At 47.8% G+C, this 14,493-nt stretch overlaps 1 protein-coding gene across 1 annotated transcript in view; it reads left to right on the top strand.

Annotated features, from left to right (window-relative positions):
* The window catches only part of NT5C1B (5'-nucleotidase, cytosolic IB), a 52,729-nt gene extending 42,538 nt beyond the window's left edge, over nucleotides 1-10,191 (top strand). Inside the window, exons 10-13 of the mRNA XM_043981316.1 lie at nucleotides 34-218; nucleotides 6,745-7,083; nucleotides 8,560-8,694; nucleotides 10,114-10,191. Of these exons, the coding sequence (XP_043837251.1) occupies nucleotides 34-218; nucleotides 6,745-7,083; nucleotides 8,560-8,694; nucleotides 10,114-10,191 (737 nt within the window). The remainder of the gene's footprint in view (nucleotides 1-33; nucleotides 219-6,744; nucleotides 7,084-8,559; nucleotides 8,695-10,113) is intronic.
* The last annotated feature ends 4,302 nt before the right edge of the window (nucleotides 10,192-14,493 follow it).

Genomic DNA, 14,493 nt, shown 5'->3' with positions numbered 1-14,493 from the left:
GGTGCTAACAGAGCTGTTGCCCTGTGTTTCCAGGGATTGCCGCAGCTACGATATATCTGGGGAATAAAGACTTGCCATTCTCAGATACACAACTCCGAGTGGCCTTTGATGGGGATGCTCTCCTGTTTTCTGATGACTTCGATACGAATGTTAATGAGAAAGAAACAGAGGAACCCGTGCAACAAGAACCATTTAATAATGACAAGCCTCTTGCCCAGGTATAGTGACCAATTCTTTCCTACAGACATGGAATGTTAGAGAGAGAAGAGACACCATAAACTACTCGAATCCAAACCCCTCATTGTACTGGGAGGAAAAGTGATTCCATTCAGCAGCGTTCATGTTGATGATCCACACTGGGGCTCCTCACCGATATCTCCTTTGCAATGCTGATAAAATCACAATTTCAACATTTTAAAAGGAACCCCCTGGCCATCAAGTCCCACCCAGACCCTAAAGAGACCCTTCTCTGTAACATTCCAGAGAAGTCACTCAGCCTTTGCTTGAAGCCCTCCAGAGAAGGGACACCAGTGACTCTTGGGTCAGCTCCATCTGACATCCAACCTTCATGTGTACCCTTGCAATGTCCCCTCTTTGCTTCTAGTGCTTCCCTCTGAAGACACAGAACAAGTCTGACCCACCTTCCATGTAAGGGCCTTTCAAATACATGAAGAGTGCTTTCAGGTCTTTCTAACACTTTTCTTCTCCAGGTGCTACACACCAAGTTCCCTCAGCTGATCTTTATATAGCATGAAGTGAAGGACCTCCAAAACATTTCTTCTTTTTTTTATTATCTATAAAAAAGTATTTCTTACTTTACTGCACATTAATGTTACTTATAACTGGTTTTATTTTAAACTTTACTTTTACTAATACCTTTTAGTTTTTTTTCCTTGATCCATTATAATTAGATGCAGCAAAATAAAGTGATTAAAATATCCACACCCTTTGATGCAGAGATCCCAGTGCTAGGCATATACCTCATAGAAATAAATATTCCCTAGACATCAAAATATTTATAGTAACAGCAAACAGCTGGGAATAAAGTAGATGGCCATCTCCTGGAGAATGGATAAAGCCACTGTAGTATGTAAAATCAATGAAAATATTACAAAAATGTAAGGACGGATGATTATGAAGAATACAGAGAAAGCACTGGGAGCCCTATGTATACTGATAAAGAGTGAAATAAATGGAACCAAGGAAACAATATCCCTGGTCATGGAAATGGAAAGAACAGCACCAATAGCCACCACCACAACAGTAACAACAATGATGATGACAATAATAACAGCAATGACAACAAATAATAGAAATGAGCGCTACGTCACTATAAAGCCCAAACGTGGACCTATGGGGAAGTAGAAGCAAGCCCCATCATGCCTTTTCTGAGTCTTTATGGATGTGGAATAACACGTTGTCAGAAGTGGTGATCTCTCTCCCCCTCTCTCCCCCTCTCTCTCCCTCTCCTTTCCAGCCTTCTTTTCTTTTTCTCTTTTTCCCTGAAATGCCTTTCTAGAAAGGGAAGAGGTAGGCATTTATTGGAAAGTCAATATTTTGCTGAAAACAAAAGGTATCATTAGAGTTTTTCTCTTACCTCAGTCCATGCTGCTGTCCTAAATTCCACACTCTTAGGCAATCCTATGGGATACCTCCTGCTCAACTGCCTCTGGGATCTTATCAATTAGACATCTCCTCAGTTGATGCAGATGCTGACCCAGCTCTGCCAGGTCCTCCATATAGGTCCTCCTATAAGTGTTCCACAGGGGCTACACCCACTATGCTGGATGCCTTCCTGGCTGTCTTGTGATGTCATGAGATCATGGATCACTCTGGCCTTCTTCAGAGTAACTGAATTCCTTGAAGACCAAGTTTCACTTTATATCTAAAGTGCCTGTTCCAAAACCTCATTTTGATGAGGAAGTTAATGCTGGGTTCTCAGAGGCTGAACCCACCGAGGGCACACTTAGGGAGGCTCTTGGTTCAGCACTTCAGGGACCACTGGGGCACAGGCATTCCCTCCACAAGCCTGGATCCTGTCCCATCCACAAAGTTCTTCCTAATGTAATAGAGGACATTTCTCAATAATTCCTGCTTTTCCCTACATCCACCTAAAACCTATCCTCTCCTACACTGATCTATGAGCTCAGGAAAAGGTGGCCCCTGTCCTGGTCAAGTATATAACACCTTCTCTTGGGTTCCCAGTCTGACCCCATTCCACCTCCAGGAAAACATCTCTTGATATTCACCCTCCCACAACTTTGTTTTGCTTTCCTTAATTCACTTCCTCTGATGTCCCATTGCCTACAGCAAGGCTCTCACTTGATGCTGCATTCCTCTCCAGTCTCTTCTTTTGTTACCAAACTGCTGCACATGTGGCCTTCTCGGCTGCTATGACATCCTTAGTAACCACTTGCTTCTCAGCCCCTTCGCTCCTTTGCCATCTGGTCACTGACCTTACCCCTCTGCTGGAATTCCTCCCAAACTGCTAGTCTTTTCTCAATATGAATTCCCATGAATCTCAATAACTTTGAACATTGGCGATTACCTCCTGTACCTATGCCTGTACCTAGACATTCTCGCTTCTTTTGACATCCATGACACTTCCTTCTCATTTTCCTTTGCTGAGGCATCATCCCACTTCCACTCCCTATTAAATGTGGGTGTCCTCCCCCAACATTGCATTGGGCCCTTTTCTGCCTTGGATATCTCATCAAGTTCATGCCTCTAATAATCTTACCCATCATAAGAACTCTAGTCCCATATTTCCAGCTGATTGTTCCAGGACAACCTGCAGCATCTGAAACCCAACATCGAATATCATCTCTCTACTTAAGCCAGTCTGACCCAACTCTCCTGGGTTGTGAAAGGCATCGTCACCTTCTCAGTGGTCATCCCAGACTCCTTCCTCTCCTTGGGCATCCTTCACCACAAGTCTCCAAACCTTGCAAATTCTGCCCCCACACCATCTCTTATCTCTGTTCCCTTCACTCTGTTCACACATCAAACCCTGTGTCAGACTCTCAGGTACTCTTATCTACATTATTCCAATAGAGTTGGCCTTCCTGCTTCTAAGTTCTCACATAGACTCAGAAAATGAAAGAATATATGAGAGTCAGAGAGAATGCAGCTGCCATCTGGTCCAAACCACCCATGAAAGCAATCTGTACTCACCTGATTGACAAGTGATTTTCCTGAATCTGTTTGAAGATCCACAATGTGGAGGAGCCTTCCTGATGAAGACAGCCCACCCTACTTCTGGCCACCTCTAATTGTTTAGAAGCCTTCCCCTCCCATGCCTCCTCCACCCTGACAACAAGCATCCACTGTGTCTCTTTCCAGGCCCATTTATTGCTCCTGGTTCAGCTCGCAGCAGTGACCAAACAAAATGAGTCTAATCCTTCCACATGGCATCCATCTTCCCCCTGCTGCCCCACCCCCTCATCTTTTCTCTTCCAGCATAAATTCACCCAGTTATGTCCATTGAGCTTCATATGACATATGTCTGAGGCCCTCCTCTTGACCCTCTCCAGATTATCAAGGGTATGTTTTGGTTTGTTTTAAGTGAGCACAACACAACACTCCAGATGTGGCCCAATTGATGAGGATGGAATGAAGAACAGGTGTTTCCTTATTCCTGGGAACCACGCATCCTCAAATAGGACGATCCAGTTCAAAATATCCAACAGGCCATTAGAGATGGGAGATGAGAAGTCAGGAGAGGTTAAAGTTGGATAGAAAGGTTTGAGGATGATCTGCAGAGGTGATAATGGAATCTATGGGAGCTGATTGAACACCAAGGAAATCATCATAGATAGATAGAACAGGTCCCAGGGCAGAGTAGGTAGAGGGAGATGGAGCTTGTACAGTTCATGGTTCAGAATCACTCACTGGTAAAGGGAGTTTCCTCATTGGGAACTCCCTACACAATAAATAAAATCACAGGTCTAGTAAAAAAAAGTGGAAGAGGAAGAAGAGGAAGAAGAAGGAGGAGAAGGAGAACAAGAAGAAGAAGAGGAAGAGGAAGAAGAGGAAGAATAAGGAAAGGAAGAAGAGGAAGAAGAAGGAGGAGGAGGAGAACAAGAAGAGGAAGAGGAAGAAGGAGGAGAAGGAGAACAAGAAGAAGAGGAAGAAGAAGAGGAAAAAGAGGAAGAATAAGAAAAGGAAGAAGAGGAAGAGGAAGAAAAGGAAGGAGAAGAGGAAGAAGAAGAGGAAGCAGGAGGAGGAGGAGGAGGAGAAGGAAATTAAAACTAGAATCTTGCGGCTTCCACACTTCTCTCCCAGCTCTGCCCTGTGATTATATATGGAATAGAGCTTCAAAGGCCTGAAGACAATTCTCACGTCCTACTTTTCACATCTTCTAGGCTTCGCGCAGCTACCCTCATGTCCAATTTAAGTCTTCTCTAGGAACTTTCCAAGTTTCTTCAGCCAATCTTTTCCATGTGGCATATTCAGCAATCTAGTCATGCTCCTCTAGATCCATTCCATTTCATCGCTGTCCTTCCAAAAAGTCAATTCCCCAAAATAAACAGTCCTCCGCATGGGGCATGTTTTTGTCTTGGACGCAATGGACATATTTGTACTGCAAATGGTTATAGTATCTTCACTGGCCTCCATGTTGAACTGCTGCCCCATATTAGGTTTGCAGGCCACTGTATCTCCCAGATCTCTTCTAAACAATCCTAAGATTTTATATTTATCTGTATCTCCTTTTACCTTATATTTGACCCAATGCTCTGTACTGTCAAGATTTTTTAGATTCTGCCTTCCTCATTGAGCAATTTCGCTCCCCTGTTTCTCCAACCTTTGTCTCTCCAGCAGATGTTTGAAGAGCTGAGACCCCATCCCTACCCTATCTCCTCCATGCTGTGCTTGTGATGTGTCTTGAACTACACATTTATTTCTTCTTTATGTCCAGGCGGTCTCTCACATATTCCAATAACAAAATCATTTATTTTTCTGTCCCGGTTAATATTCTAACATCTTTTCTCTGGGTTATTTCCACTCTTTTATTCCTGCATTTCCTCACACAAAGATCTCTACTGAAAAGTGACATGATACCCTATGCCCTCCACTACTACCACCATCCATCTACTTGACACATTTTTTTTTCTTTTTCTTTTTCTTGTTTTTGTGGGGCAATGAGGGTTAAGTGACTTGCCCAGGGTCACACAGCTAGTAAGTGTCAAGTGTCTGAGGCCAGATTTGAACTCAGGTCCTCCTGACTCCAGGGCTGGTGCTCTATCCACTGGGCCACCTAGCGGCCCATGACACATTCTTTTAGAAAAGACGTGTGGACTTCCACCACCAAATTAAGCAGTAGGTTTTATCTAACCAATTATTAGGGACGTTTATGAGGATGTTTGCTTGCCATGTCCTGAAATCCCAATATCTTTTTCAGACAAGTTACAGTATATATCAGAAGTCAAAGTTGCCTCCTTGAGTTAGGCTTCATCATTACCCATGTCAACATTTGTATAAAAAAAACTTCTTGGGACAAGGCAAGGCAAAGCAAGGCAAGACTCCTTTTTTCTCTCTTCTCTGCTCTGCATTCCAGGCACCCTCTTGTTATTTTCATTCCTCCATAGCAGCCCCTCTCTAGGGCTTCTCCCTTCACAATACATAGGCATGCTTCCTCCTTCTCTTTGCTTTGTGTGAAAGCATTCCTGCCAGACTTGATTAGGCCTGCTCTTGTGCTCCAGCTATCCATCATCCTTGTGTTTGGGACCAGACCCCAAAGCCCAGACCCATCTCAGAGGCTATCTTCTTAGATAGCCACCCACTGCCCAAATCTGCCATTGTCTCAAATCAGGAGCAGGGGTGCAAACATTGTATATGCTCCTGAAAGCCTCCATCCTTCCCCAAGACCCCATCATGTTTGGCAATGCTTCCTACATGATGCCTTCTAACAGTATGACTTGTGTCTACAAGAATCACTTCAAGAAGCCACCTGGCTAGACAAGTCTGAAGGTCCACACCACCCCACAGGTGACAACATATCTCAGTTACCCTCAGGAAGATGATCAAGAACTGAATAGTTACCACTCGTCAGGGAGTCGACATCACTGTCTTCAGACCCTCCCCAGGTGATCCTTTCTTATTCAATGGCCCTTGTGCATTCAAATCACCATTTATGCCTAAAGGATCCAGTGCCAGGGGAGCATTTCTTGTTTTCTGGGCAGTGTGAACATCTGGCCAGGTGCCCTCTGTGTCCATACAAGGGGCGGGGAGTGCTTCATTTGTTGGGCTGGGCTGGAAACTGCTTGAGGTCTTAGGCACAAAATCCATGCTGGGGAGGTCCAATTCAGACATGAAGGGTCAGGATGAACACAGTACCAGAGCAAGGAGAGGGAAGGAAAGGAGAGATGGGGAGGGGTCGGTGTGCCTGGAATCAGACTCTGGGAAGGGCTTGTAAGCTTAGAACCAGAAGCCAGAAGGGAAAGGCTTGGAAAGCCAGGGTTCAGAGTCTACACATCACAAGTGGGAGGGAAGGAAGAGGCCTTACTCGTGCACTCCTTGCACAAGGGCCTGTGGAGTTGGGAGGCTGTGTCTGTGAGGGCTGCTGGAAGGAGATGTGGGGGAATCAAGGCACAGAGAGATGCAGCTAGCTACTCTACACAACACCATGCGCCATGGGGATGCAAGCCATGAACAAAAACCAGGTCTGAAAATTGTACATGGCTCCTAGGACTTCCCTGAGCTCTTCCCAATGCCTTTCCTCATTGCTGTCTGTTCCGTTCCCAGGGTCCCTTGAAACAATTCCTGGAAGATTTAGGGAGGCTGCAAAAGAAGTTTTATGCCAAAGATGAGAGGCTGCTCTGCCCCATCAGAACCTACCTCATCACGGCCAGGAGCGCCGCCAGCTCTGGGGCCCGAGTGCTCAAGACGCTCCGGGCCTGGGGCCTCGAGGTTGACGAGGCCCTCTTCCTGGCTGGGGCCCCCAAGGGGCCCATCTTGGTCAAAATACGGCCCCACATCTTCTTTGATGATAACATGTTCCACATCAGGGAAGTGCAGAAGTTTGGCACGATTGTAGCCAGCATACCCTTCCCCACCTCTCGGAGAAGTAGCCAAAATCAGGAAGTTGGGAACAATTAAAAAATGGAGTCTTACATGGCTTCTTGGTTGGTTCTTGCTGAATTTAGTCATTGTCAGAGAGAAGGAAGCAGGAAGAGAAGGTGAGTCGGGGAGAGAGAGGAGTGGGGGGCAGGAGGGAAGAAAGGAGCAGGAGATAGGGCAGTGGGAGAGACAGAGGAGGAGACAAAGGCAGGGACAAGAGAAAAGAGAAGGAGGGGGACAGAGAGTCAGAGAGAGGAGAAGAAGAGAGAGAAGGACAGGAGGAGGAGACAGAGACAGAGAAAAGGGAGGAGGAGAGAGATGAGGAGAGAAAGAGACAGTGATAGAAACAGAAAGAAGGAAAGGGAAATAGAGAAAGGAGGAGATAGAGACAGAGAGGAGAGGGAGGAAGAGAAACAGAGAGACATAGAGACAAAGAGAGACAGGAGGGAGGGGGGAAAGGGGGGAAAAAGAGAGAGAGAGAGAGAGACAGAGACAGAGACAGAGAGAGAAAACATGGTGTGTGGTGTTTTGCCCATTGGGTAAAACAGCAGAAGACTCGATACTAGAACCCAGTCTTTTGGAAAACATGTTACAGGGACGTTTTCATTTATAGCACATACCCATGAATCATATCCTTGGTTGGGCTATTCAGTTGTATTTGAATAGCTTCCTATGAAAACCTGCAATGATGTTATTAACAGAATGTCTACCATTAGGCAGGTTCCCGAGTTCAGACGGGACAACAGATGACAGGCTGAGGCCACCCTAGGTACCCAGTTATGCCGGCTGAGAGCCAGGAACTTAGTGTCCCCAAGTTTCTTATGGAAACAACCTTCCCTCAGCCAACGGGGTTGGGGGTAGAGGGGGCAGCCCATTAAAGGCTCTCTGCAAACTATCCTCGTCCCAGACATCAGGGTGCGATCATTTTGTTTCTAAAGGTGAAGAAGGTGTTCCGAGTTCCTGTTTATCAGTACAATGCCTCAAATCCTAAGGCGCTCTTTCTTAAGCATCAAGATGATATTGAGCTTTCTGGGAATCATGGGCCTAAGGGGATCCCGCCTAGCCTTTGGGCATGGGCTATAGGAAGAGAAACATGATGGATACTGTGGGGAAGGAGCGAATGAAAAGTGGCTGAGACAGATCCAAAGGCTGCTACCCTGCCATGGTGCCCCCTCAGGGCAGGGCACTGAGCTCTCAAGGCGGCTCCCAGGCTGAAGCTTGGTCCTGCATCATCCTCTGTTCACCATCTCCAGATGTTTTCTGTGCCTGGCACTGGCGCAATCATAGTAGTGTCTCAAGGTCCCACAGAGCCCCTCAGCCATTCTCCTCCTGATGATCCTCCCTGGCAGTAGTGACTGCCCCCAGCCTCATGCCCACTCCCAGCACAGCCACAAGAGTCACTTCTCCACCCTGGACCTGCTTCCTTCAGTGTAAAATGAGGGGCTCCGATAGATAGCTCCTGGGCTCCCTTACAGCTCTCGTCCATGGTCTTGAGACCAGGGGACCCAGCACACCCCCGGCATGGAGCAGGGCTCTCTCCCATCCACCCCCGGGCCTCCTGTCACTGTCACTTCTATCACTCCTCCTGAGTCTCAGACAGCTTATTTGTTGGAAGAGGACTCAGGCAAGAAAGGGGTCAGCTCTATTCCCCAGAATCCTCTGGTGTCATCCCATCCCACTCTATTTCCACTTGCTGCCTCTGTCCCAAGTGCCAACTCCAACTCAGTTGCTCCTAACAGGATTGGCAAAGGCCAAGCATTCTAAGAAAGCCTCCCCCCCTCCCCACCCCATTGAAAATCCTGCTGATCTTTTCCTGGACAGGCCTGGAGTAGCTTTTATTAATGAACAAGCATTTATTAAGCACAATGAGGTGCCAGGCACTGTCCTAAGCAAAGGCGACACCAACAGCCCTGCTCTCAAGGAACTTCCCTCCTTTTTTTTTTTTTTTTTTTTTTTTTTTTTGGGCAGAGCAGTGAGGGTTAAGTGACTTGCCCAGGGTCACACAGCCAGTAAGTGTCAGGTGCTTGAACTCTGGATTTGAACTCAGGTCCTCCTGAATCCAGGGCCGGTGATTTATCCATTGCACCATCTAGCTGCCCCCCCCCATTTTAAATGGGATTTCATCTTGTTCATATCACAATTGTCCCTTCTAAAAAGGAAAGCAAGGTGGGGGAACCCTTTAAGCAAAGTGAATCCCCCTCCCCCAGAAAGGGTTGTTGTCCCCTTCCCTGGGCCGACTGCCCCTCGCTCAGGAGGCAGATGATGCTGGAGGGACCTTCAGACTCGCTGCTGGTCACTGGGCTGGTCAGCATCCTCACTTCAGTGTCTTGGCCACTGTACAAACTGCCTTGCTCCCTTCTGTCCCCTTCTCCTGCATCTGGTCATACGGGTTCACCAGGTTCCACTGAAGCTGCCCTTCTCACCATTTCTTGGGGTCCAATAGTGTCCCATTGCATATGCTCTCCAGTTGATGGGCACCCACTCAACCTCCAGGTCTTTCCTACCACTCCATGGGGCAGGTCAAACCATCACAGCAGGGGGGCTAACCTGGTCTGAGGGGAACTGATGGGCCTCAGACCCATTGGGGAGCTTGGGGGTGGGGTGTCCAGCAAGCGTGTGAAAACTCTCCCAGAGGAATGAGAGGAGAACAGTGTGGTCCAATGGCCATGAAGATGACTGAAGCAAGCACCGTGGGGTGCTTAGTGCTCGGTCAGACCTCAGAGACGCCAGGTCATTGCCCGTCATCCCAAGCACTGGCTTGTTCCTGGACTCCAATGACTCTGGGGGAGAGAGTGAGGCTGACGACTTTGCACAAGTCTGCCTCGCTTAAATCCAATTCGCAAGCGAGCCAAGACATCATTCCGTGCTATCGCCGGCCCTCTGTAAACACTTTGGCACACACGGCTCCTCTTCTTCATCTTCAGTCCCTTTGGGTGCCGGCCTAGGAGTGCTCCTGCTGGGCCAAAGGCTTTGCACAGTCCAATAATTTGGGGGATATGGTTTCAAATGTAGCCACCCTGACAGCCTCCCCTCCTGAGCCCTGCACGTTCCTAGGGCAGAGAAGCTGCTGCTGGACCTCAGTCTGTCATCTCTGGGAAGACGGTGATGTTACAGGCCCGGGCAGAGGCCTGAAGGCTCGCAGGCAGATTCCTCCAACACAGGAGAGGGCAGGTTTGTCATGAAGCATTGGTCAAACTGAGAGCAGGTCATCAAATGGGCAGCCTCCCCAGCGTGAAAGAGATGAGGCCATCGCCATGATGGCGCTCGGGTCCCTTTACACAAAAGGCCTGCGATCCAACTTCCCGTCCTCGTGGACAGCTTTAGGCTAGACCAGGCAGAGGCCTCCAGACCCTGGTGCCCTCCTGTGCTCGGCATCACAGCCAATGAACAAGGCAGAGGCCCGAGGCTTGGAGGAGGGTGAGAGGGCTGGAGGCTGCAAGGAAGAACACCTGAGACATCCCTCAAGGTGGAAAGGGAAACTGTTGGTTGTCATCCTCAACAGCATCCCCTGCATCTCAGAAGTGCAAGGAACGCCCTGCTCTGTTGCTGCCTCCTCCTTCTCCTCACACCTACAGTGACTCTGGTCAGGGTCAAAAAGGTCAAGTGACCTCGAGACACACACACACACACACACACACACACATAGATACTCACATACATACACATATATACTCATACACACTCACATACAGGTACTCTCATAGACACACTCACATAGACACACACACTCATACACAGACACTTACAGAATCTACTTATACATACAGGCATACTCACATACTCACACATGTACCCAGACATATACACAGACACAGACATATGCTCTCACAGACACACTCACATGCACACACATACACACAGACATATACACAGACACACATACATATGCTCTCACAGACACACTCATATGCACACACATGCACACAGACACAGACATACGCTCTCACAGACACACTCACATGCATACACATACACACAGACATATACACAGACACACATACATATGCTCTCACAGACACATACTTACACAGACACACTCATATGCACACACATGCACACAGACACAGACATACGCTCTCACAGACACACTCACATGCATACACATACACACAGACATATACACAGACACACATACATATGCTCTCACAGATACACTCACATGCACACACAGACATATACACAGACACAGACACAGACATACGCTCTCACAGACACACTCACATGCACACACATACACAGACATATACACAGACACAGACACACTCTCACAGACACACTCACATGCACACACATACACACAGACATACGCTCTCACAGATACACTCACATGCACACACAGACATATACACAGACACACATACATACGCTCTCACAGACACATACTCACACAGACACACTCACATGCACACACATGCACACAGACACAGACATACGCTCTCACAGACACACTCACATGCACACACAGACACACAGACACACATATATAAGCTCTCACAGACACATACTCACACAGACACACTCACATGCACACACATGCACACAGACACAGACATACGCTCTCACAGACACACTCACATGCACACACAGACACACAGACATACGCTCTCACAGATACACTCACATGCACACACAGACATATACACAGACACACATACATACGCTCTCACAGACACATACTCACACAGACACACTCACATGCACACACAGACATATACACAGACACACATACATACGCTCTCACAGACACATACTCACACAGACACACTCACATGCACACACATGCACACAGACACAGACATACGCTCTCACAGACACACTCACATGCACACACAGACACACAGACACACATATATAAGCTCTCACAGACACATACTCACACAGACACACATGCACACACATGCACACATATATAAGCTCTCACAGACACATACTCACACAGACACACTCACATGCACACACATACACACAGACATACGCTCTCACAGATACACTCACATGCACACACAGACATATACACAGACACACATACATACGCTCTCACAGACACATACTCACACAGACACACTCACATGCACACACATGCACACAGACACAGACATACGCTCTCACAGACACACTCACATGCACACACAGACACACAGACACACATATATAAGCTCTCACAGACACATACTCACACAGACACACTCACATGCACACACATGCACACAGACACAGACATACGCTCTCACAGACACACTCGCATGCACACACATACACAGACATATACACAGACACAGACACACTCTCACAGACACACTCACATGCACACACATACACACAGACATACGCTCTCACAGATACACTCACATGCACACACAGACATATACACAGACACACATACATACGCTCTCACAGACACATACTCACACAGACACACTCACATGCACACACATGCACACAGACACAGACATACGCTCTCACAGACACACTCACATGCACACACAGACACACAGACATACGCTCTCACAGATACACTCACATGCACACACAGACATATACACAGACACACATACATACGCTCTCACAGACACATACTCACACAGACACACTCACATGCACACACAGACATATACACAGACACACATACATACGCTCTCACAGACACATACTCACACAGACACACTCACATGCACACACATGCACACAGACACAGACATACGCTCTCACAGACACACTCACATGCACACACAGACACACAGACATACGCTCTCACAGATACACTCACATGCACACACAGACATATACACAGACACACATACATACGCTCTCACAGACACATACTCACACAGACACACTCACATGCACACACAGACATATACACAGACACACATACATGCGCTCTCACAGACACATACTCACACAGACACACTCACATGCACACACATGCACACAGACACAGACATACGCTCTCACAGACACACTCACATGCACACACAGACACACAGACACACATATATAAGCTCTCACAGACACATACTCACACAGACACACATGCACACACATGCACACATATATAAGCTCTCACAGACACATACTCACACAGACACACTCACATGCACACACATGCACACAGACACAGACATACGCTCTCACAGACACACTCACATGCACACACAGACACACAGACACACATATATAAGCTCTCACAGACACATACTCACACAGACACGCTCACATATATGCACACACATGCGGGCATGCACACACACAGAATTCTCTCCATTGCAGAGTGCCCCATTTTAGAAGCGAAACTAACAAACAAGGGCGTGTCTAGAGATGGCGGCCAGGCTAGAAGAGGACTCAACCCCGTGACCTGTAGGGAAGGAAGAGACTGGCAATGGTTCGCCTGGAGAGGAGCCACCTGAGGAGCCAAAGGGTGACGGTTTTCAAATACATGGTCATCACCCTCCGCTTGGCCCCCGATGGGTGGAAATCAGAGGGAAGCAGCTGCCAGCTCATGATAAGGAAGATTTACTTGGTGTAACAGGGGTGTGAGCACTGACCGGTGTCCTGGCACCCAGGGAGAAATACTCCCTGTCAGCCTGTGCGGGACAGAGGACTAGGACACTCTGAGCCATCAGACAGACTTGGGCAATGTCCAGGGATTGTCCGAAGGGCACACAACACCTGTGAGGAGGGAGCGAGCATCTCAGGAGCTAATAGGCAGCAGGGGGAAGAGTGTCCCTCGACCTGCTCAGTATGTCATAGGTGGGGGTAGGGAGGGGAGGGGTCAGAGAAGCCCAAGAGGTGAAAGGAGGGCGGAGCCCCAGCAGAAAAGGAGGGACCAAGGGCAGCTTCAGTCTCCACAAGCATCTTGGAGCCAAAGCCAGGAGTGCCATCGACCTCTCTAAGGACTTCCCCTGCCCATCCAGCCAAGGACTCCTTCCACCCCCTTTGCCTAAATGTTTCCCATACCCTGATTTGCTGCTTCAAAGACAAAGAAGTCGGGGGTCGCTATAGATACACACATTTATAGCAGAGCCAAACCTCTGCCTGAAGGTGAGGAATTTTACAACTAAAGTGATCAAGCTTCTCACTTTGTGTCTGATATAAACTTTCTAAGATAGCAGAGGAGGGGAGGGGACCCCAAAGTCTCACTAATTATCGTAAAGAAGTGGCTGAGAATCATGTGTCTGTTGTCTTTCCTGTCAGACTGTGAGCTCTCAGGAGCTGGGGCTGTCTCTTATTTTTCTTTGCATCCCCGGGGTCTAGCACACAGTAGGTGCCTCATCAGTATGTACTGACTGAGTCATTCAACCTGCAAAGGCAAAGTGGGTGAGGTGTCCTGCTCCTGCCTTCAAGGAGGAGGTCAGAAAGGCCTGGGAAGGTTCTGCTCCTGCCCAGCAGAAAGGGGAGGGAAGAAAGGGCAAAGTACTTGCTGGCCAACCAGAT

Source organism: Dromiciops gliroides, chromosome 2 (genome assembly GCF_019393635.1).
Source record: "Dromiciops gliroides isolate mDroGli1 chromosome 2, mDroGli1.pri, whole genome shotgun sequence".
NCBI classification, from domain to species: Eukaryota; Metazoa; Chordata; class Mammalia; order Microbiotheria; family Microbiotheriidae; genus Dromiciops; species Dromiciops gliroides.
Note: the sequence above shows the minus strand (reverse complement) of the source record. Positions and strands in the feature narration are given on the sequence as shown.